The 24883-nt window shown below is 45.0% G+C and overlaps 1 protein-coding gene across 18 annotated transcripts in view; it reads left to right on the top strand.

Moving 5' to 3' along the window:
- Positions 1-24883, top strand: part of TSNARE1 (t-SNARE domain containing 1) — a 485628-nt gene that overhangs the window by 93946 nt on the left and 366799 nt on the right. For all 18 annotated transcript variants that reach the window (XM_049828098.1, XM_049828073.1, XM_049828090.1 and 15 more), the window contains one exon: positions 18225-18347. In XM_049828098.1, coding sequence (XP_049684055.1) covers positions 18263-18347 — 85 coding nt within the window. In that variant the 5' untranslated portion in view covers positions 18225-18262. The remainder of the gene's footprint in view (positions 1-18224; positions 18348-24883) is intronic.

Below are 24883 nucleotides of genomic sequence, written 5' to 3'. Positions count from 1 at the left end.
GGTGGACCAAATCCAGTCCAGTTATGTGATTAGTTGTGGCTGCTTTGTGAAGAGCGTGAGAACAGGGCAAAGAGAGCAAGGCTTTTCCCAGTGTTTCCCCATGTTCCCTGAGTCAAAGGTGGTACATTTAATATGGCGCAATGGATTTTTTTTTCTTCTTTTATTTTCTTCTTCTTCTCATAGTACTATTACATTTTTAAGCCTGTGTAAGGTTTTAGCATCCACAGCAGTCTGTGGCATGGAGTTCTTGATTACCTAGACTTTACATGGAGGAGTATCTCCTTTTTTTCATTCCTGTCTTCTCCTGGATTTGCTTCATTACTCCCCAGTTCTTGTACTGGAAAAAGAGGGGGTGGTTTGCCTTTTCCAGGTGACTCAGCACTTCATGGGGTGTTATTTTTTGGGCTTTTCCCCCACCTTATCATTTTTTTCCACCCTGAAGAGACCTCACCTGTTTAGTTCTTCTACTGTATTAGGAGGAAAGTGGTAGAATTAGATAAAACACAGAAACGAGAGGTGAAAATGAGACATTTAGAGGTAAATTATTATTTTGTTTAATCTCTTGTATGTTTATCCTTCCCAGGAGCTGCCATCTTCCTCCACTCCCTCTCTTTGCTGAAAAGTAGGCACCTCCTGCGTAGTTTGACTTGTTCTCCGGTCTTCACTGACTGTACTGACTTCTCTACCAGTCCCCATGGGTGCTCAGATACCTTTTGCACGCATTGAGGTATAGGTGCCTTAATTTGGAGCCGGTTCCCACTCTTGGGCCAGCCCAGAAGGCTGTGCATCACCAGTCAGGTCTACCAGCCCCACATGTGCCTCACAGTGCATCTCAGATGGTACTTGGCACCTATATTTAGACAATTGCATCCCACACTGTGTGTCCTGTCTCATCAGGCTCTTAGACATGGCTAACTGTGTAAAAAATACAAACTGCTTTTTTGGTGGAAAATATTGCAGTCTGTATTTTTAAGGGCAACTTTGCGCTTACGTGCAGGGTTTGATAGTCAGCTGTTTTGCTTTGGCTCGTTCAGGGCTTGGCGTTCTTCTTGCATGAGTCACGCGCTGAAGCGAAGCTGCTTTTTCTCCTCGATATTTGCACTTGGTTCCCTTTGGTGCCATCATGTGCTACACGAGCTTATCAGCAGGAAGGAGTCCCAAAGTGTGCGGAGAATGATACCGAAGTTGGGAAATGAGCTGAAACAGGGCTTTTTATGGTCTCTGGGTCATAACTGATTGGAGGCTGTGTCAGAGGAGACCTGACCGATACGATTTTCTTTGCATGATGGTGGATGTACCCCAAAATGTATCTGTCATTAGGGTGAAAGAAAGCTGGGAAGGTGATGAGTTTAGCTCTCCGCAGGCTGCCTCACGCTGTTAGCTGTCTCTGCTGTCTCCCCAGAAAACACTTTCTGAGTGGAGCTGGTCTGGAGAAGACAAGCTCCTTTGACAACACATATTTGCACATCCAGACGCTTTGTGCGTGCTTTCTTGTCATCCTTGCCTGTAAGCCTTCAAACGTGGTGAGATCTCTTTTCTCCTGCTATGCTAATCCTGCGCTTGCTTACCGTGCTCTGCTGCAGGCAGGAGATGTGGCAGGAGGCTCCGTTCCATCGCGGAGAACCTTCCCTCCCCGGCTGATGAGGGGTGGTTGTTAGCGTGTTTTCCTAGGATTTAGGCAAATTTGTTGCTGTGTTTTTCTGCTGCATCCCTGTGGTCAAAAACATCTCTATTGCTTGTTCCTCTTCAGGCCACATTACTTAATTTTGATCCTGTTGCCTTGTTACAAGCAACCCGAGCAATTCCTTGCCTGCCTGTGACTTTGCACCTACTGAGGAGCATCCCTTGCTTTAAAAACTTCTTATTTTTTGATGGCTTTTATTTGGGGAGGGGGAAAGTTGAAATAAAGTTAGTCAAGGTGCTCACCCTCCCTCCTGACCTAGGGAGATAGTGTTGTGCTTTAAACATACAGGCAGAAAGTCCTTCTGTAAACAGCAGATCGGTGTGATATTAAGGATCACTTGACATAATTAAGGGATGAACCATCTTCTCCATCAATTGAGGGGTCTCGGCAAAGGTGAAAGAGTTGGAAAATTGAACACGCTTTTTTTTTTTTTTTTTTTCCCTCCGATGGGTACAGTGGCCCAGTGCAGGTTCAATGGAGGTTTTTCAGCAAATTCACTTCAATTTGGCAGGAAAATTGGCTCACGGCCATTGCTGCCTCCAGGCTGTGATTCACAACGGGAGGCCACAGAACCCAGTGCAATCCCGGGGATCTTTCTTGCATTTTCTCATTGTTGGAGTGCATGTATTTTTGCTACTTTGGTTTTACTTTATCTCACAGCATGGCCTTTGTTTGGAAGTCTTTTGTAGTCTTGTGTGAAGATACATAGTTGGAGTCACTGTAGAAACACAACGAGCAGAGCAAGGAATAGAAACGTCGAAAGGGCTCTTGTCAGCAGAGGCTGGTGGTGTGTACAAGCTGGCCCTCCTTGCCTCTTCATGAGCTAGATGATTTGTATGAAGAGGGGAAGGCGATGAGTATTTATTTGGATGCATTATTCCTAAGGTGTTTTGCATGGGTGCATAAGTAAATGTGGCTGCTGTGGTTTTTTGACCTTTGTTTGAGGTTATTCTTGGGGGAAGGCAAGGACTAATGATTTCATAGTTACGTGATGGTTACATAGTAGTTGGTTCCGTGCTCACGTTCCAGCTAGTCACTGCTTGGGGTTGTGTTGAACTATTTTGTCCTCTATATCCCTGAAATATTTGAGGATATCTCTATTTCTCACCTTGGTTGCATGGGTTTGTGGGTCCCTCTTTCTATCTTTTCAAAGGTGGCCTTTGCTTCCAAGGCATTCTGGGGATTCCGCAAGTCATCCTTCAGCTCCTGCCAAGACTCAGCATCTTGAGTTGGTGCTTGACCTGGGCTGCCCAATTTCACTGACATTTGATTTTTGAACATGTTTCATTTTGCCTTCCTGAGTGCTGACCTCTCACTGAAAAGAAACTTGAAAACAGCTGCACAGCATCTCATTGGTTTTCTTTCAGTTCCCACTTAATAAACCCAACACCAAAAACCCCAAGCAGAACACCCCCCCCCCCCCCCCCCAAATTTTCTCCCCAGACATTAGGCTTTGGAGACTGCTGTACATCATATGGCCAGTGTGATAGTTTTTTAATTCTCTCCTTTCCACAACCATCTCTTGACTTGATTTACATCGTGCTTAATTGACTTTGTCATCTCCCGTGGTCTTGGTAGGAAACCTGAAATGAAGATACCAAGTTGTTTACTGTTTCTTGACAAATTGCTACCAAAGGTAGAAGTAGATTCTTGAATTTCCCACAGTGTACTGTGTCTTTTCAATAGACCATGCTGTTTCTCATTTAGCCTTCTGCAGGATTTATTTATGATATGACTACCAGTGAACGTTGGTGCAGATGAGAACTTAGGCTGATGTATATTCTGATCGTGTGTGTTGAATAGCAGTATTTCTACTTTGGGAAGTGGTACAAAGGAAACGAGTGCTGTTGGGTTATGGGGAGCAGGGTCCTGGGATTTAGGAATCTATTACTTAATTCATGCATCCCATTTTACCCTGCATCTCCTTCCCCTAAAGCATTGCAGGTCCGTCAGTCAAGACGTTCCTGTGGACACAAAACTGGTTGCTGTCCTCAGATGTGTTTTTCCTTATCGTGTTGAAATCCAATATAAATTTATAAATGCTATTTCTACTTTCATTAAGCTGACATAGCGTGTTGCAGGTGGTTTATCAATTCATGCATGTACATCTTTTATAATCAATAAGTTTACTCTAACTTCACAGTAGCAAACTAGACACTAGTTCCTTCTTCTTTGTGTTCCTCCTCCCTGGTTTTTTTTTCAGCGAATAGATATGAATATTCATCTTTTGTAGCCAGTGAAAAAGCAGATGAAACCTGGATTCTGAACTGACTGGAAATTTAATTTTGCTGTTCACTGAAATATGTAATACTTCTGTGTTTGTCTAGCATATGGATAGATTAAGACTGTTCTACATGCAAGGTTCACAAAAAGTAGACAACGTGGCTCAAAACAGCAAATAGAAGAAGGTAATACAGGAAAAAAAAGAAAGAAAACCCTTGGTGGACTAGAACAGGAACTGTTTCAGAGCATTTGTACTAGGGAAATTCAGGGCTGGAAGCTGTGTAGATCATCTTCTGCAGGAGCCAGAAGAAATGTTGTTTAACCATTATATTAATGTCAGTTTGAAAAATAGGAAGGGTGACATCACATCTCGATCAAAATGAGCTAATAGTGACCTGGCACTGGGTCATCTAAGCACTGCCATCCATATAGCCTGGAGTTGAACAGTAGAAAGTGTTATATACAACTCGGTGGCGGTAGGCTCCAAAACATCTTTGGTCTACCAAAGACAGTCTTTCTTCTCTTCTCTTGATCTAAATACCTAGGTATCAAGGAAGCCTGATTGCTTCTCCAGGTGAAAAGATATTTGGGTCCTGAGGGTTGACCTTGCTAGTGCAATCACTTTGTCATTTATCACACTCGGCTGCTGCTTTTGGGAACCCAACTGTTTCAGTATGTGCTGCCTTGTGCTTTGAAGATGGAAGGCATCCATCTTTCCATGGCATCTGTGATCCTTTTGACGGAAGACTTTATCTAGCAGCCCTAAATAGCTACTTTTGCTCTCAAGAAGTTTATACAGCTTAAATGGGGGGGGGGGGGGTGTCTATGAATCTGAGATTCCCAAGCTAAACAAAATATATCTAGTCCTTGTTCTTGGCATCTGCCTAAGGCCAACCTGTCTCTGATGCCACTTAGCAGGATTTGAAGACTGTCTTCAGTTCTTTTGTGAGAAGACATGCGGTCAGGTCAATGGGGAAGAAATGTCTGTGTATTGAAGTGGCAACTGGGACTGACATGAAAGGAGCACAACAGGCTTCCAGACTGCTTGCCTTACCTCTGTTCTTCGTGTCTGATACGCGGACATTTGTGTAACGTGAACTGTATACAGATGATTTTCAGGCATTCGTTCCTTCCCATCTCTGTTTATGATTTCCTTCTCCTTTGTGTTGCACGACAGTCCATCAGATCTTAAGTCCTCTAACATCAATAGGAGGTCTTAGATGGAGACTTCACAAGCTTGGTGGGGCTGGAGGTACATTGTGATTGACAAGAAAGGGTCTGGTGTACCTGGTGGGTGGTGTTAGCTGCAAACCTTGGGAATGGCTGACTGATTAAAGAAGGGGTTAGACAGAAACTGTTCATGTTTGGGTTTGCATCGTGTTGCTGAGCTGGTGGAAACACAAGATTAAGTGAAGGTTGCGATCAAGTGCGCTGAGGCCAGCCAGAGCTCTTAGTGTCATCCCAATTAGAAGCACAGCCAACCAACTGTCTCTATTTGTGGCTCAGTATATATCTCCATAAAATGTCACGGATGTCTTATCTCGCTATCGGACTTCACAGCCTATCTTGATAGTATCTGCTCCTGAAGACAAAGTGTTCTGCTCCTGGAGACGTCAACAATGGCAGCTATACTGCAGGGGAGAAAAACTAAATCTGTTAGAAAGTGATCAGATGCTTTCCTGAAATAAGGCTTTGATGAGGAAGAATGCGAAAAGAGAATTTTTCTCATTGTTTCTTAGCAAATCTCCAGAATAGCAGAAGCAGCTCATTTCTGAGATAATCTGTGCTGTTTTTACTTTGCAACTACTCCACGATGCCTTAAGGCTGTGGGCGTTTGCTTCACTCTGTAGTACACTTCAGCTGGAGGAGGATAGACAAGAGCGTGCTTCAGTGTGTTGAATCAGGTTGTTTACAGTCATAAGTGACGTTGTACCTGTCAAGTACTACATATGTGTCTCTAGAAGTTTCTGGAATTCAGAATTCAATTTGTACAAGGTCTGATTATAGATATAATGTCCTGGGCTTTTGTTGTTGTTGTTGTTGCCACCGTATTTTGTGCCATGTCAACCTAGGCTAGACAGTGTGCTCCTCAGGCCATGGGGACAGAGATGACTTCACTCTCCAAGGACCTTCCATCAGCATTAAAACTTAATTGGGAAGCAAAGTGGGATGAAGCATCTGTATTGCTGCATCCCCAGCCCTGCTGTGTGCAGGGCATCACTCCTGGACCGCTCTCCTGCCAGTCATTTCTTCAGCTCCTGAGCACTGCTTCCTTGCCTTGCCTGCCTAAAGCCACCCGAGAACATGACGTTAATATTACAAACATCAGAAGAAGATCCAGAGGAGCATAAATTACCTCAAAGACACAGACTGAAAAGGAAGAAAGTCATCCCCTGCAGCTATTCTGATTGACCTCTGACAGTCGTGTTACGAGACTCAGCGAGCACTTGGGGATTTGTGCAATTACACCAACTCAATGTTAAAACCATTGATTTAAAAAAAAAAAAAAAAAGGTGCTTCAACAGCAGAGCTTGTTCATAAATTCAGGCTGAGAAAGAGGAAAGAGGTATTTTTCCAGGTGAGCAGCATAAGGGTTTATTTATCGAGTTTTGTTTTTAATAATTGAGAAGAACCCTGAGAAGGGAAGCTAAAAAGCGTCATGTCTGTGACATGAATGACAGAGTCTAGTCTGGGGAACAAACTGTTAGAGGGGATTTGGAAAAGCAGCACGCTTTGCAAATACGCCCTTTCTTCTCACGGCTTCAAAATCTTCCATATTAACCAAGTTAATCCTGGTACTCTGCAAATAGGAGGGCTCTGTATCTGTCTGTCCATTTTACAGGCAAGGAAATGGAGGCAGCGCTGTGGCAAGCAAGAAAATGCTGAGTATTCTCACTTATTGTGATTTGTTTTCATGGTTTAACCAGGACATTTGTGTGTGCTGGTAAACAAGTCTCCTAGTGAGAAATGAAAGGGGCTCAATCTGTTTAGTTCATCTGAGGGAAGGTTAAGAGGCACCAGAGATCAAACAGCGAAGTTCAAGAGGTGAGAAGACACAGCTTTCCTAACGGAGTGGCTGGGGCTGATCCTTCATTAACTGGAGCCTCTGAGAGGCTCTTATGGAAAGAGGTGACCTGGTCTGACCAGAAACTGTAGGGGTTGACGTGTAAAGGTGATTTGTGTGAAGTGATCTGCTCTCTCTTTATGAAGGTCAGGCTGGTTGGTACAAGGATTTTATCTGGGTTAAAAACCTCGGAAAATTGTAACTGTAGTTGTTCATCCATAAATGGAGGTGTCATCATCGCTAATCACTTCTGAAGCCTGCAGTGAAGGCACGTTTCCATCAGCAAAACAGTAGTAGAGCTGGGAATAGAATAGAAGAGTGCCATTGCTCTCACCACCCCGTGCATTCATTAATGGGAGGTAATTATTATCCAAACTGTCCATGATTTTATTTTTCTAGAGCTGAACAGTAAACAGAAACAGTCTGCTTTGTGGTAGCAGTGCCATTCCCCAGGCAGGAGAAATCCTGGTGAGAGTCCAGCAGCTCCAACAGCTCACTGTGAAATGCAGGGCAAGGAATTCACCTGGATGCCTGGTCTTGGCTTCAGCTGGCTGTTAGCCTGCCAGAAGGTCCCACTGAATCCACAGCCAAGTTCCTAATTCTCTTTCCTGAGGAATCTGGAGGTCCTCCTTACAATGTGATGGACCTGTCCTGAAAAGAGTGAATGCTCAGCCTGGGGTGCATGCAAATGCAAGACTGGAAGTTGGTTGTGAGTCTGGAAGTTCTGTGTCTGCAACCACTTTTGCAATAGATCGCATTGCCTATGTGACCTCTTCCTCCCATCCCATAAACAGCCACCACTCCGTTTGGATAATATGGCTGGCTAGATACCAAGGAGGGACTCCAGTTTATGAATGTCAAATGCCAGAGGTTTCCCAGAGTGGTTGCGTAGTCTCCATCCTTGAAGATATTTAAAACCCAACTGGACACAATCCTGGGCAACCTGCTTTAGCTGATCCTGCTTTGAGCTGGGGCATTTGGCCTAGATGGTCTCCTCAACTGTTCTGTGATGTTGGCCCATTTCTCCAGCCTGTTCAGGTCCCTCTGGATGGCAGCACGACCCTCTGGTGTATCAGCCACTTCTCTGAATTTGGTGTCATCAACAAACTTGCTGAGGATACACTCTGCCTCATCATCCAGATCATTAATGAAGATGTTAAACAGGACTGGATGCAGTATTGGCCCCTGACCAGCATTGGCTGCTTGTATCATCTCCAGGTGTAAGAAGACCCTCCCCACATTGCCTTTTCCCAGAGGTGCTTTGTCCTTGCATGTAGGGTCTCCCAATGTCTCATTTCATCTTTCCTGCTTTGGTTTAGAGCTGTTCCCTTGTCTTGTCCAACACAAACTAAGAGAACGTTTCCTCTCTTTCTTTTTTGCAGCAGCTTTGCACAGATTTGAAGGCTCAGGTTTTCCCATCAATCTTCCCTTCTATGTGCAAAGCAACCCCATTTACTCAGTCTTTCCTAGCAGGTCGTGTTTTCTTGACCTCTTGTCATTCTCCAAGTTCCCCCTAGACTCTCTTCAGTCTCTGGCAAAATCTTTGCTAGAGGTTGTTGCCTACAGCTGAGGACTCTGCAGTGCAAGGTCAAGCAAAAGGTTTACTTCACCTGTCTAGAAGATTGTAATCCTATTTATACATCCCATGATAATGTCTGCCACTTTTACAGGAAACGTCATTGCGGATTTATGTTCAGCTTGCAGTCTATAGCATCCCTCCATCCTTGGAGGCCATCTTGGGTGTAGCGATCATAAAATGATAGAGGTCAATTCTCAGAGAAGTAAGGAGGGGGGTTAGCAGAACTGCCACCTTGGACTTCTGGAGGGCAGACTTCAGCCTGTTTAGGAGCCTGGTTGACAGAGTCCCTTGGGAGGCAGTCCTGAAGGGCAAAGGAGTCCAGGAAGGCTGGACATTCTTCAAGAAGGAAATTTTAAAGGCACAGGAGCAGGCTGTCCCCATGTGCCGCAAGACAAGGTGGCAGGGAATAAGACCGGCCTGGCTGAACAGAGAGCTTTGGCTGGAAGTCAGGGAAAAAAGGAGAGTTGAAAGAAGGGGCAGGCAACTCAGAAGTTGTCACACTACAAAGGTGTTGTGAGGTTATGCATGGACAGAATTAGAAGAGCCAAAGCCCAGCTAGAACTTAATCTGGCTACTGCTGTAAAAGACAATAAAAAATGTTTCTATAAATAGTTTAGCAACAAAAGGAGGGCTAAGGAGAATCTCCATCCTTTATCGGGTGTGGGGGGTAAACATAGTGGCAAAAGATGAGGAAAAGGCTGAGGTACTTAATGCCTTCTGTGCCTCAGTCTTTAATAGTAAGACCAATTGTTCTTGGGGTACTGAGCCCCCTGAGCTGGAAGACAGGGACAGGGAGCAGAATGAAGCCCCCATAATCCAAGGGGAAGTGAATAGCAACCTGCTACACCACTTAGACACACACAATTCTATGGGGCCAGATGGGATCCAGCCAAGGGTACTGAGGGAGCTGGCAGACATGATCACCAAGCCGTTTTCAATCATTTATCAGCAGTCCTGGCTAACCGGGGAGGACCCAGTTGTCTGGAGTTTAGCAAATGTGACACTATCTACAAGAAGAGCTGGAAGGAGGATCCAGGGACCTACAGGCCTGTCAGCCTGAGCTTGGTGCTGGGAAGGTTATGGAGCAGGTCTTGAGTGCTATCACATGGCACGTACAGGACAACCAGGTGATCAGGCCCAGTCAGCATGGGTTTATGAGAGGCAGGTCCTGCTTGACCAACCTGATCTCCTTCTATGACCAGGTGACCCCCTTAGCGGATAGGGGAGAGGCTGTGGATGTTGTCTACCTAGACTTTAGTAAAGACTTTGACACCATTTCCCAGAGCATTCTCCTGGACAAACTGGCTGCTCATGGCTTGGACAGGCATACTCTTCGCTGGGTAAAAAACTGGCTGGATGGCCGAGCCCAAAGAGCGGTGGTGAATGGAGTTAAATCCAGTTCATTGCCAGTCACAAGTGGTGTTCCCCAGGGCTCCGTGTTGGTGCCAGTTCTGTTTAGTATCTTTATCAATGATCTGGATGAGGGGATCGAGTGCACCCGCAGTTAAGTTTGCAGAAGACACCAAGCTGGGTGGGAGTGTTGATCTACTTAAGCTTAGAAAGGCTCTATGGAGGGATCTGGACAGGCTGGATGGATGGGCCAAGGCCAACTGTATAAGATTCAAGAAGGCCAAGTGTCGGGTCCTGCACTTGGGTCACAGCAACCCCATGCAGCGCTACAGGCTTGGGGAAGAGTGGCTGGAAAGCTGCCTGGTGGGAAAGGACCTGGGGGTGTTGGTCGACAAGCGGCTGAATACGAGCCAGCAGTGTGCCCAGGTGGCCAAGAAGGCCAATGGCATCCTGGCCTGTATCAGAAATCGTGTGGCCAGCAGGAGCAGGGAGGTGATCGTTCCCCTGTACTCAGCACTGGTGAGGCTGCACCTCGAGTCCTGTGTTCAGTTTTGGGCCCCTCACTACAAGAAAGACATTTGGGTGCTGGAGCGTGTCCAGAGAAGGGCAACGAAGCTACTGAAGGGTTTAGAGCACAAGTCCTGTGAGGAGCAGCTGAGGGAACTGGGGTGGTTTAGTCTGGAGAAAAGGAGGCTGAGAGGAGACCTTATCGCTCTCTACAACTACCTGAGAGGAGGTTGTAGCGAGGTGGGTGTCAGTCTCTTCTCCCAAGTAACAAGTGATTGGACATGAGGAAATGGCTTCAAGCTGTACCAGGGGAGGTTTAGATTGGATATTAGGAAAAATTCCTTCCCCGAAAGGGTTCTCAGACATTGGAACAGGCTGTCCAGGAAAGTGGTTAAGTCACCATCCCTGGAGGTATTTAAAAGACATGTAGATGTGGTGCTTAGGGACATGGTTTAGTGGTGGACTTGGCAGTGTTAGGTTAGTGGTTGGACTTGATGATCTTAAAGGTCTTTTCCAACCTAAATGGTTCTGTGATTCTATTATTCTCTGCAGCACTGGCCAGTTGTTCCCCATCATCTCTTCATGCACATTTGCTGCTTCTCAGTTCAGGTCCTTGCAGTTGACCCAAATTATGTAACATCTTTTTTTCTTTGTCAAACATCAACATCACTTCTGGTTTGTTAGTATTGTTCTGAATGCTGAAGTTTCATATAACCTCCCTTTTTGGTGTCGTGTGTGCATTTAATAAGGCTAATCCCTGTTCCATCACCCAGCTCACTGCTCAAAATACAAATGGAGAGAGCAGAGCTTGGTGGACCCCACACAGTTTCTTCTTTGGTTATGACAATAGTCCACTGGGTGCATTTTTCTAATTAGAATCCATCTCTTACACCATGCAAGGAAAACCCCAATAGCATAGAGCTGTAATATCTGCTGTATTTGTGCTAACTCCACTGCCTGCTAACTTGTTGCATAAAGAAGTTAACATTGGTTTGATATGACCTGTTGCCAGATGCATGCTGGTTGTTACTCTGTATTTTACCATCAGATACTTGCAGTGAATTTATTCCAGTATTTTTGCAGGAGACAGAAATGAAGGTTATGCGTCACAATTTCCTTACTCCTCTTTTCTCCACCCACTTAGTAAATAGGCACAGTAAGGGTCCTCCAGTCTGCCAAGGAGGCCATGAATGGCTCTCAAGCTGTTTCAGGCAGTGCTTCCTGTATCATAGTAGGAAAATCGCTGAATCCTAGAGCCACTGAGGTGGGAAGGAGCCACTGAGGTGGGAAAGAGCCTCTGGAAGTCATCTTGTCCGACCCCCCTCCTCAGAGCAGGATCACCTAGAGCCAGTTGCTCAGGCCCATGTTCAGTCAAGGCTTGAATATCTCCAAGGATAGGGACTCCACGAGGTCTCTGCACAACCTGTGCCGGTGTTTGACCATCTCACCATAAAAAAAAACAAAACAAAACAAAAAACAAAAAACAACCAAAAACCCCCCACCAAACAAACAGCTTTTCTTTTTTAAGTGGAATTTCTGGTATTTCAGTTCATCCCCATCACCTCTTGTACTGTCAGTGAGCACCAATGAGAAGAGTCTGGGTCCATTGTGTTTGCTTCCTCCCATCAGACATTTATACTCATTAATAAACCCCACCTGAGCCTTCCCTTCTCCAGGCTGAACAGACCCAGCTCCTTCAGCCTCTTCTCATGTAGTAGATGCTCCCATCCCTTAATCATCTTCATGACCCTTTGCTGGGTTTGCTCCAATATATCCATCTGTCCTCCTTTTCCTTTTCTTTCCAGTATGCTCATGTCTTTCTCAGTCAAACTCAACTTTAAAAAAAATCTAACTTGTTTGAAGTACTCTCTAACCTATTTCTTCCATGCTGAAACCTTACCTTTCATTCCTACTACTAATTATGCTGGCTATCTGAATGTCCTTCTAAATGGAGACTGATGTGTATAGTGGAACTCTTTAAATAATTTTGCCTGCCAGTATCTTTCCCAATCTAAGAAACATGGACTAACCCTTTCCTTGAGATCCTACATCCTACTATTATATTCACTGCATGACTGACTTCTACAGGATATACAAAGCAAGAAGTAGTTGCATGTCATTAAAATACAAATTCATGCCTCTGGCAGGATGGATGTCCTTTTAGTCTGGCTTAGGCGTGGTTGTTCCTTCATTTGTATTTTAGGTGATGAGGATAAAGCTGTGATAAAATATTTTACTTTTTTTTTCTTCTTTTTAAAATTTTTTTTCTGTATCTAGCATGCCAAGCAATGCTTGTTCCAATTTGTACAAACTGCCTTCACAGTAAATTGGACAAGTCTCCCTGAGGAGCAGTAGACAAAAGACTTGGGAGGTGCCATGGGGATGGGGAGGGAAATGCTTTTATTGCCAATCAAATTAAAGGTATTTAGATCTGCTGTTAAATTTTCCTGTAAATATATTTACTGTGCGGTAGGAGTGTGGTTCCGGAGCTGTGTGAATAAGGGATATTTCAATGGCTTAGTAGGATGGGGTGGGAGGTGGTTGTTTCTAAAAAGGTTGTTTAAACGAAACCAAAATATTTCATTTTCAGTTCTTTCTTTATTTTTTTCCCTTACAGGGAGAAAAAGTTTAAAATGGAAGCATGCTTTGAAAATTATAAATCAACATGAAACATTTGGAGTGCTCTAAAAGCCTTCCTTCTCTCCCCCTTTCACAGCACTCTGTTGGGGGAAAAAATAGATGCATTCACTGTTTGCCAAAGAAACACTTGCCCAGTTGTAATCAAGTCATTTTACAACATGGTGTAGACTTTTACTCCACGTTTGTTGTATGTGGCCTTGGGGAAGTTGTGGCAGCAAATGCTTCCACTTGCGTATCTCTAAAAAGACAGGATGGCTCAGGATCAACCTCTGTACAGAGGCAGTTCTTCAAGCTGTTTCGTTGTCCCACTTCCCTGCTTACAGCAGTCTTAATATGTAGCCACACTGAGAGGTAAAGAAAATAAGATAAGGAGTTATCCCTGCCCACAGATTTTCCTGTAACTGTCTTTTCTGTGCCCTTATTTTCCCAGCTAAGGGTCTTGCTAGATCTTGGGTTGCATTTTGCAATGGAGGTTGTGTTACTGTGGCAGTTGTGGGCTAAGCTGAGACCTGGGAGAGGCAAGATTTGTTCCCAAGTCCATCACAGACTCGCCAAGTCAATCTTCATCTGTTCCTTGTAGTGTTTAGTGGTTGCAATGAACTTCCATCAAGACATCACAGATTACATTTTTGTGATGCTTACAGTTTTTTATGCTTGACAGGATCCATTGTTGTGTTGTAGTCTTAGAAATCCTTGGTTTGCAGTTGGCTTCTTTTAACATTCCCTCTTGTTTACTTCATTTTCTTTTTCCTCGATGCACACACAGATACAGGCACTCATCATCTCTCTGGCTACATGGACTATCTCAGGGTGGCTACCATAGGTTTGGACTGACAGCCTTAGGGTTTAACGTTGCAATGAAGTCCTCACCTTGCCCATGCTCCGGCTTGGACTTATCTACAGACTGCAGTCCCTTAGGAGTGTACCTGCTCCAAGTGGAGCCTTATCTATGCGCCAGTTTCTCCAGGGGCATACCTGCTGCTGCAAGACTTATCCACAGCTACAGTCGCTTTGAGGTGTACCTGTTCCAGCGTGGTTTTCTCCATGGGCCACAATGCCTTCAGAGCTATACCTGCTCCAGTGTGGCCTTACCCACAGCCACAGTCCCTTCAGAAGTAAACCTGCTCCAACTTGACCTGACCCATGGCTGCAGTCCCTCCAGGGGTGTACCTGCTCTGTTGTGGGCTTACCCATGGCCATGCACTTCGAGGGGCTCCAGCATAGCCTCATGCACAGCCACTGATGCTTCAAGGTGTACCTTCTCCAACATGGATTTATCCTTTGGTCACAGTCCCTTCAGAGGTATACCTTCTGTAGCACAGACATAACCATGGCCACAGGTGCTTCGGGGTGTCCTGCTCCTGCGTGGGCTCATCCACAGGTCATGGTCCCTTCACCTCAAGTTCACACTGGAGTTCCAGCCTGTCCATTACAGCAGCACAGAAACAGCAGCGATGCCCTGGCCATCTGCCAGCCCAGGCGCATCACCATTGCTGTTATCAAAATGTTCCCAGGCACAGCAGAGTAAGATGATAAGCACTACAGGAGTACAGCAACAGCGAAAGAAAAAGCAGCTACTAACGAGCACTAGACTCCAATATACAGTAAGGCAAGCAAGCCCCGTGGCAAGCACAGGAGCCTGCCAATTAATAGCTAAACAGCAATAACAACTATAAATTTGATCTAGCGCATTCCAAGCGAATCTGTCATTATCTTGAACCCTTTAAGGCCCACATTGGGTGCCAAAAAGGACTGTCATGGTTTAACCCCAGCCAGCAACTAAGCCCCGCACACCCACTCGCTCACTGCCCCTGGTGGGATGGGGGAGAGAATTGGAAGGGTAAAAGTGAGAAAACTCATGGGTTGAGATAAAAACAGTTTAATAGGTAAAGCAAAAGCTGCACTGAAGCAAAGCAAGGAATTCATTCACTACTTCACATGGGCAGGCAGGTGTTCAGCCATCTCCAGGAAAGCAGGGCTCCATCACGTGTAACGGTGACTTGGGAAGGCAGACACCATCACTCCAAATGTTCCCTTCTTCCTTCTTCTTCCCCCAACTTTATATGCTGAGCACGACGTCCTATGGTCTGGAATACCCCTTGGGTCAGTTGGGGTCAGCTGTCCCAGTTGTGTCCCCTCCCAACTTCTTGTGCACCCCCAGCCTCCTCGCTGGTGGGGTGAGAAGCAAAAAAGCCCTTGACTCTGGGTAAGCACTGCTCAGCAGTAACGAAAACATCCCTGTGTTATCAACACTGTGTTCTTCACAAGTCTGAAATATAGCCCCATACCAGCTTCTGTGAAGAAAACCAACTCTATCCCAGCCAAAACCAGCACAGTATCCAAGCCCAGGATGGAGCGTCTCATATCATCCAGCCTTACACCCCAACATCTTTCTCAGTAGAGGAAAGACATGGACCTGCTGGAGTGAGCCAGGAGGAGGGCCACTAAAATGATCAGAGGGCTAGAATACTTCTCCTATGAGGAAATGCTGAGAGAGTTGGGGTTATTCAGGCTGGAGAAAAGAAGGCTTTGGGGAGACCTTATTGAAGCCTTTCAGTAATTAAAGGGGGTGTTTTGGGTTTGTGTGGCAGGGGAGGGGCTGCAGGGGTGGTTTCTGTGAGAAGCTGCTAGAAGCTTCCCCAGCTCCAAGTTGGACCCACCTGTGGCCCAGGCCGAGCCCATCAGTGATGGTGGTAACACCTGTGGGAGAACAGATTTAAGAGGGGAACCTGCAGTAAGTGAGGGGATTGGGATGTGAGAGGAGCCCCTCTGCAGATCCTGAGGTCAGTGAGGAAGGTGGGGAGGAGGGGATGCCCCTGCAGCCCGTGGTGAGACCAGATGGCAGGCTGTGCCCTCCCAGCCCACGGAGGGGAGTGGGGGAGCAGATGCCCACCTGCAGCCCAGGGAGAGAGGAGCCCACGCCGGAGCAGGGGGATGGATGCCCCACAAGATGGCCGCTGCTCTGTGGGGAAGGCCGCGCTGGAGCAGGCTGGGACTGAAGATCGGCCCACGGAAAGGACCCACCCCAGGGAAGTTTGTGAGGAACTGCAGCCCATGGGAAGGACTCATGTTGGAGAAGTTCATGAAGGACTGTCTCCTGTGGGAGGGACCCCACAGTGGAGCAGCGGGATGGATGCCCCACAAGATGGCTGCCGCTCCCTGGGGAAGCCTGCACTGGAGCAGGCTGTACCTGAAGAACTGCAGCCTGGGGAAGGGACCCACACCAGAGAAGTTTGTGAAAGAATATCTCCCACAGGAGGGACCCCACGGTGGAGCAGGGGACAAGTGAGGAGTCCTCCCCCTGAGGAGGAAGGAGCGGCAGAGACACCGTGTGAGGAACCGACCCCAACCCCCATTCCCTGTTCCCCTGCACTGCTGAGGGGAGGAGGTGGAGAATTCGGGAGTGTAGTTGAGCCGGGAAGGAGGGAGGGGTGGGGGGAAGCTGTTCTCAGGTTGGATTTTACTTCTCATTATCCTTGTTCCTTGTTTTGATTTGATTGGTAGTACTTTAAACGGATTTTGTTTTTTCCCCAAGTCGAGCCTCGTTTTTTGCCCGTGACCATAAGTGGTGAGTGATCCCTCCCTGTCTTGTCTCAACCCACAAGCTTTTTGTTTTGTTTTCTCCTCATCCCACCAGAGCTGGAGAGGGAGGTGTGAGCGAGTGGCTGCATGGTGCTTTGTTATCGACCGGGCTGAAATGATGACAGGGTGCTTATAAGAAAGATGTGGATAAATTTTTTAGCAAGGCCTGTAGCAATAGGACAACAAGTAATGGTTTTAAACTAAAAGAGGGTGAATTCTGACTAGATGTAAGGAAGGCATATTTTACAATGAGGATGGTGAAACACTGAAACAGGTTGCCCAGAGAGGTGGTTTCCGGGGTTTTCCCTGGAAACATCCAAGATCAGTTTGGATTGGCTCGGAGCAACCTGATCCAGTTGAAGATGTCCCTGCTTGTTGCAGGGAGGTTGGACTAGATGACCTTTGAAGGTCCCTTCCAACCCAAACCGTTTGATGATTCTGTTGTACTGCCATTGCACTGAAGGGACTGCACATGCTCGTTGGAGAGGGTGGTTTGTTGGCGTGATTTTTTTTTTGTTTTTCCTTCAGTTTGTAAATAACATTTATAAGACAGAGCAGCTCCCTACATGGAGGGCAGGTGGTATTCCCAGTCATCTCACACCAGCGTGTCCTCTCCACTGGACTCTCCCATGCTGCTATACTGCACCATCACTGCCTGGTGAAGGGCTACCCTGTAGGCAGTGTTGTCGTCTTTTTTTGGGGAATAAGTCTCTATCCTCAGCCTCCAGATTTTCCCTGTTTGGAACATTTTTTCATAGTCTTGGTGTAAGGAAGCAGCAGCCAGGTTTGTTCCTGTATCATGCCCCAACTGACACAGCACCTTTATCTCTTCTCTTCCTCTGCAGTCATCATCTCCATGCCTTAGGTTTGAACCAGTTTTAATATCAAAGTACTGGGACTATGCTGATACGCTGGAGGGTATCTGGGGCCCATGGTGAGACAACATCTGTGGATGGGGAGGTGGGAAGGGGGAAGAAATAGTCTTTCTCTGGCAGTGCTGCATTGATTTCATCCTGCTGCTGCTACCTTACTACCTTAGGCCTTGCAGGCCTTACAGCTTTTTTTTTTTTTTTTTTTTCCTAAACCAGCAAGGAAAAATAACTCCAGCTCCACTATTTATACTAGAGGCCCAGGAGCTTATAATATAGCAGTAAACTGTCTCTTTTGAGAGCTCATCAAGACTGCAGTATGATGGATAGACTTCTAGCCAGCTGCGTAGTGGTAATGTTCCAGAAGACAGCATTACCTTTTTTTTGATCGAGTGCCTAGTCTTTGCCTACCAGCTCAGGATCTCAAAGCACTTTGTGTACAGTGAGGAATTAAAAGTCTTGCCGTGGCTGAATCAGATAAATGGTTGCCCTTTATCACTGGAGAAAATAAGGCACAGGGAAGTCAAATAACTTCTTTGCCCCCAAGATCAGTGGTAGTCCAGGAGACCTGGATTTTATTGCTTTTATTTTTTGCAGGTGGGCATCCTGAAATTTGGAGATAGTCCTGTGTTTTTTCATTTGCCTTTTTCCCCGCCTTTTTTCTTAGAATACTGGGGTTTAACTGACTTTTAACAGTGTTATATCTGTCTTTTTCCATTTTCTTAGGTTTGAAGTATAATCCCACATCTGTTGCTGTCTAGAAAATGTCTTATGGATCCATTGATGGGAGTGGTTTTGGGAGCAGGAATCCATTTGGAGGCCCTTCGAGACAAGGCTATCAACCCCTCGGTAAGGTATTGATCCCTTGCTGTAATTTATTCTACTTGACTCTCTGGAGACTGAAGTTTTACTTGCTCATGTTCAGTGTGGCTGATGTATAAATATAACATTATCTCCAGAGGTAATTTCTGACAGTGATTTTCAAAGGTGAAACCCAAACTGTTGTTGAGTTCAGTTTGGATGGTGAGGCACCACATCTTACCATGCTCAGGACGTGAGGCTGCAACATGAAAGAACAGCGCTGATGAGGATTTTGGAGTTTTTTTGAGGGGATTACAAGAAGAAATGTAGTATATTCTCTAGAACTGCTCATGACTTTCCTTATCTACCCGTCACCTTTGCAAGAAGTTTGTCCAAATGGTTGCTCTGTGGCTGGCTGTAGGCACGCAGATGATTGGAGTAGATAGGACGATGTGCAAAGGGCAGTGGGCTGTGCTTCTACAGAGGGTAACTTAACTGCTGTGGAGGCTGCTTGAATCTGGGAAGTGTGCTTGGATATGGCAGCAAGGTCAAAAACTTGCTTGGGAAATGCTGAAACCATAAACAGTGTCTTGCAAATGACTGTGGATTCTATTTTTGTGGCATCTTTTTAAGAAAAGACCAGATGTGCTTTACTTACCTGTTCCCCCTTGCCCCAAAGGACTCTAGAAATGCTAAAGTAGAGAGAGAAAAGCATCCAGCTGTCAATGTGTGTGTGTGAAATGGTCGCAAATGTGCAAGTCGAAGCTGTGCTTCATAAAAGCAAATTCATAATGTCCCTGTCATAACGTGGCGCACAGCTAATGATTATAACCTCCTGCTTTTGTGTGATGAAGGCATTGACTCTACTGTGTCCCCTTCTTGACACAGGCAAGTTGTAGGAGGCATCCTTTGCCAGAAGAACACTGGGTAGTGCAACAGTTGTCCCTGTTGACGTGGGGCTGGCTGGTGCACAGAGGTGGAAGGTAGGTCTCATCCTGCCCACTTCTGAGCTGCTGTTCAAGATGCCAGCTCATGTAGGCATGGACAGATAAGACCACATCTCTAGCTGCCCAGATGTGTGCCGGATCCCAATCCAGATGGGCAATTGCTGTAGGGCTTGATCTGGGTTAATCTAGTCTGGCTTTCAGCAAGGCTTGTTAGCTGGAGCATATTCTTGCATTTAATTTGGGTCCTGGGTCTGGCTTGCCCTGCAGGGTGAGGCTGCAGTGGCTACAGTGTAGACACGACTGAGAGTTCAGATCTCTGCAGAAGCATCAGGAAAGGAGATCTTGTAACATGGCAAAGGGCTGTGTTATCGCTTTGCACCGGGGAAGAACATCACTCCTCTCTTAAATTGCCTTTGATTTCGGCTGGGCTGTTCGTGAATACAGCCTGACTTGGTTTTCAAGTTTTGAGGGCTGCAAATGTTCTTCAGGAAACATTTTGTTGTTTTGAAAATAGCAGTTCCCCCTGGACGGAAAGATAAAAGAAGCGCAGAGTTTTGTCTTGGTTTTCTGTTTTCTTATGAGTTTGGGTGTAATTATGATTTTTTTTTTGAACAGGTAAAAGGTATTGAAGTAAGCGCAAGTTGTCTATTCAGTTCTAAATAGCGATTTTTAGGCTGTTCTACAAGGCAAAATTAAAGGCATAAAAGCAAGGAAGAATGGGATACTTGGGCACAATGAAAGAAGAACCATAAGAAAAGAGAATTGAAATGAGGACTAGACAAATGATGAATCTCGGTGCATTGTAGTTTAGGTTAAAAAATCATGGATACTTATTGTGCTGTATGAAAGGACCACTATTTTTAATGCAAATGCACAGAACAATTCAAGACACTTACAATCTATAAATATTTGAAGAGATACCTCATTGTGCGCACCTTGCCCATCATTTGGCAGTTACCAATGTGACGCTGAAGCCACTCTCAGTGGATTGCAAAAAGGCTGATAGAGAAACATCAGCTTTCTCAAGACAGCCACGGTCTGTCGGCTGCCTGGCCAGAGCCTGTTAACAAGTTGACTTATGTCTTGGAGTTGAGTGCTGGGTTCCCCTTCATGCATGCACAGATCATCTTGGGTGGCATTGTGATGGACCAAGGTCCACCAGGGTTGATTTTCCCAGCAAGCCAAAATTGGTTGTGGACTTGCTAAATACCGAGTTGGTCCCTTGGCTAGGCGTCCCTGTGGAAAGGATTGCAAGGGAGGGAACCTGATTGTGTTGGCAGAGGGCAACATGGAGAAACTCTTCTCCATTCTGTGTGTCCCAAATCAGAGATGTTTGTTGGAAACTGTGTAGCTCCCCATGCCCCTTCGCCGTGGGAGACTGAGCAACATGTGCCAGATGCCTTTTGTTGTAGTACCCCCAAATATTGTCATTAATTAATTGTCAGGAGACTGTAATGCAACACTAATCATCTGCCTCCTGCTTCTGAAAGATGGATGACTGGCTTGCTAAGAAAAAACTGCCCGCTGTATTAGATCATGGTATGGCTGGAACAAAAGAGCGTGGCCTTCCTGCCGGCGTACGTATGTCTGCTCACAGAGGGGGGCAGACCTTGATGGACATGTTCTGCTTGTGCTCTAAACCTCTTTTTCTTTTTATATCTGATAAATAAATAAAAACAGCATTCCTGCATCCCTGCAGATAGTTACTGTCCAACAGTAGCGTGTGGTCCAGCAGTAATATTCAGGCATCCAACAGAAAACCCTGAGATCCTGCAACAATAAAGGTGATGGGGGTGGCACTGCTTTATAGCCTTTTGGTAATAAATTGGCATGGAAGTCACATACAAAGAAAAAGCAAGGAACTGGAGGCCTGCCACGGCAAGTGGTCTCAGGGTGGGATGTAGAAAAGAAGAACTGCTGGGGACTTCATATTTGAAATCTTTCATTTCCTGAAAGAGAGCAAAGAGAAGGGGGCTCAGATTTTGTATGTTGTGGTTTTTTGTTGTTTGTTTGGGTTTTTTTAATAAAGGGTGATACTACCAAGAGGGTGTCCTCTCTCCTAATACCCATCTGTCCATCTTGGCTGAGTTTCCTCCCTGCTCGATCCAAATGCACTGCCCAGGCTGGGAAGGATTAATTACTTGAAGGTGCTTCCCTTGGCCCTGGGTTGATGTGATGATGGATGGACTTACAGCCCATCATCGGGCCCGTGTCAGTTGCCCTTGCTGACCAGCCTAATTAGAGAGATCCACAGGCTCCATTTGCAGCAGTTTTGGGAGGAATCCCGGAGGCAGTTTGTGGAGGAATTTGGTTTGCCTGGGACTCCTGGGTGTCAGAAAACTGGTTCAAACTCTTCTTTTGATGATGTTGCTGGTTATCCAGGAATTTTTATAAAAAAAGCAAGAATACTTCTTTTTTTTCCTATTAGAAATTGTTGGCAGGAAATAGAGGTCACACTTAGCAAAGCTGAAATGTTCTGTAGCCTTAACCAGGGAGCACCCTAAGGTGTGTCACAAGAAGATCACCATGATTACTTGGAGTATAGCAGTTTCAGGGCTTGACAGTGTCATCCCACAGCCACTGAAGAACAGTGAAGAGTGGGAAGTGGAGGCGTAAGCCATGTCCCTGCTTTGCAGCTGTGAGTTATGACCTTCTCCAGCAGCATCTGCATTTCATGTCCTTGTTCTGCTCCCAAAAATTCATGTAAAACCAAGTGTTTCCCTGTTTCCTTGTAGGAGCTTCTCTGGGCTTCAGCTGTGCATTGGTGTTGCATGGAGAAGTTGGAAAGTAGGTAGTAGCAAGTTGTTGGGTTTTTTTTTGGTTTTGTTTTTATTTTTTAACCTGAGAAATGGAAAAGATTGACATGACTTCAAAAGATTTTTTTTTTTAAGTAATGAAACACATTTAAAGTAAGTAGAGACCAAACACTGTACAGCAGTAGGAATTAAACCCTGAATTCTTACAATTTTGATGTGTGCAACATGCACTCTCCACCATGTTCAGCCTATCTTCCCCAAACCATCTTTTTGTGGGGAAAATGAACAAAGCCTGCTGTACACAGGAAGGCATAGAGGTCAGGGAATTCAAATAGCTTGAATTAAAATGCCACAAGCCAGGAAATCTTTAACACTGCTTTTATTAACCTTACTGTGCCCTGGACATTAAAAGCCAGATTTGAAAGGGTGAGGGTAATTTCATATTCCAGAGGTGCAGTGTTTCTAGGTACACTGAAGGGACTGTTGGGTCAGTGCTTAATTTTACCGTGACTTCATCTAGACCACTTTTCCTTCAGTTGTTAGTGAAGATATCGTGTGGGACACTGGCCAGAGTTGTACTCAAGATATATCGCAAACGTGTCTTTCTCCTTGTCTGCTAGGTTGGTTATCTTGTCACAGAACAAAATTAGATTGGTCGGTGCAAGTTGTTCTTGGCAGTGGTTGCTGGGTATATATCACCTAATTATCATCTTGATACTTAGCAATTGTTAAATCATTTGTTCTAACATTTTTCCAGGAATTGGGTCTATAATTTTCTTTGCCCTCCCCTCTCTACCACCTACCTGCTTCTGTGGTACACCAACCGACTCTTGGGTAGAAAAAGTCACATGTAAGTGCTGGCAATGCTGTCTCTGTCCCGTCTTAGCAGTTGGACCATCCTTCTGTCCTCTCCAATCCTATTTCACTCTTTTCCTAGCAGTTTTGGAAAGTGATTTGTCCTTAGAAAAAACATCATGGGGTTCGTTGTTGTGTCCAGGTTGGCAAAGTCAGAGAGCTCATGTGCTGCACGGAAGGGAGTTGTTCATACCAGTCATGACCCTTTTGGTGGGATAGGGATGGCAAGAGCTCTGCTGGAGACCCAGGACCAGTGGCAAAAGCTGGGGTAGATGTTCTGCAGACAAAACTCACTCAAAAGCTTGCATATGAGCAGGCACTGTGGCCTGACCACCATGTGGTCTTATTGCAGGTCTGGGTCTGATGGCAAACCATGGGAAGGAATCCGCTGCCAGCTTCACATCTTGATACTGCAAAGTGCTGAAGCACATAACACACTCTTAAGTACACAAGGAGTCCCCTTGAGGTTAATTAACATTAAGCAGGTGGTTAATCCTTTTGCTATATTGGGACCTGAATACTGCTTTATTTTGCATTTGCTTCTCAAATGACTTCCAATACTTGCCATGTTCTGTTAAAGGGACACTGAAACCCTTGGTCATTGCAGCATACAGTGTTGTCCAAAGGGTCTAGAAGGTGGTCTAGGACTGGTTGTGGCAACTATTTCTCACTGGAGCAATGAGGGACCCAACCGTGCACTTAAATGTCCTTAGTATAGAGTGTTAGAAAGAGTTAAAAGTAGTGGAAGAAAGCAAGAACAAAATCTTTGACTCTTTTAGGGAGATTTAAAGCTACAGTGCAATATTAAGGGTGGTGTTTTATTTAAAAAAAATGAAAGCCTTTAGAAGTGAAGGATTGCACTGTGTCTTGGTCGTGTTCAGTAATATAACGAAAGCGTGCTTTTGGGATGGAGTCCTGTCAAGTGTAGAATGAAAGGTGCTTTCTCTATCACCTTTTATGTGCTGTGCATAGATGGGTTCACAAATATTACTCCAAGCTTACCACCTGGACTGTAAAGAAAGGGGTCTTGCCTCTATTTTATACAGCACTAAACAATAAAATGGCTTGTCAAATGTTGTGTAAAAAGTTTCTGAGAATCTTAATGATTGACTTTCGCTTCTAAGTCTTGGGTCCTGTCATATTTTCTTGAATTTATGGGGACACAGAAGTAGAGGACACAGGCGTCATATTAAATAAGTCATTAATTGGCCTGAAATAAAGTGCAAGTCAAAGTCTAGATGCAAACAATATAAAAAATCATAATAAGATGATCTCTCCCACTAGACAACCTCAAAAAGCTTTTTGTGGCATCTACAGAGGAATTCATATTTTTTTCTTTGCTATTGTGCAAGACTTCCAAACATTTTAAATCTATTTCCTTATACCAATTTCATTAAATTTAGAGGATATTCTGTTTTACATCCAGTTCTTAGAGATCTTAACAGTTATTTAATGAATTAACAAGCCTAAACATAAAAAGACATATTAAAGAATAATGAACAACATGTCTTATAGCAAAAGGAATTGCCAGGAGAATTAACTTTGAAACTGTTTGTTTTGAAAACCTTTGCCCTATCGCTTCTAGCACTTTTAACATTATAATAAATGTTTCACTATAATCTCAGTATTTCAGGGAAGTTAAGTGGTTATGCACTTATTTATATAACTAGCAAAACCAGAAGACACCATTGGAATAAAAAAAAGTGTTTTAATGAAATATGTGAGGGTGAGCTGACAACTTCATAGCACTTAAAAAAAAACACCAAAGAAACCAAAAACCTCTTGGGAAAGATAAACTTTTTTTCTACCAATTTTATTTGTTAGTCTTGGTCATCCAAAGCCATTTTACTGTACACATGCAAAGATCATGCTGGTGGTCCCAATCTTTAACAGAAAATCAGAAAGTAAAGACGCTGGCCTCTCCTTAGGCATCGTTCAGCTGGAAATGCATTTAAACATCTCATCCTCTCAGAATAGCTTGCTCCATTTTCCACTCAATTACGGTCAAATTAGAAGTAGTTTAAGA

This window comes from Accipiter gentilis, chromosome 2 (assembly GCF_929443795.1).
Source record: "Accipiter gentilis chromosome 2, bAccGen1.1, whole genome shotgun sequence".
In the NCBI taxonomy this organism is placed as follows: Eukaryota; Metazoa; Chordata; class Aves; order Accipitriformes; family Accipitridae; genus Astur; species Astur gentilis.
The sequence above is the reverse complement of the archived record's forward strand: the minus strand, read 5'-3'. Positions and strand labels throughout refer to the sequence as shown.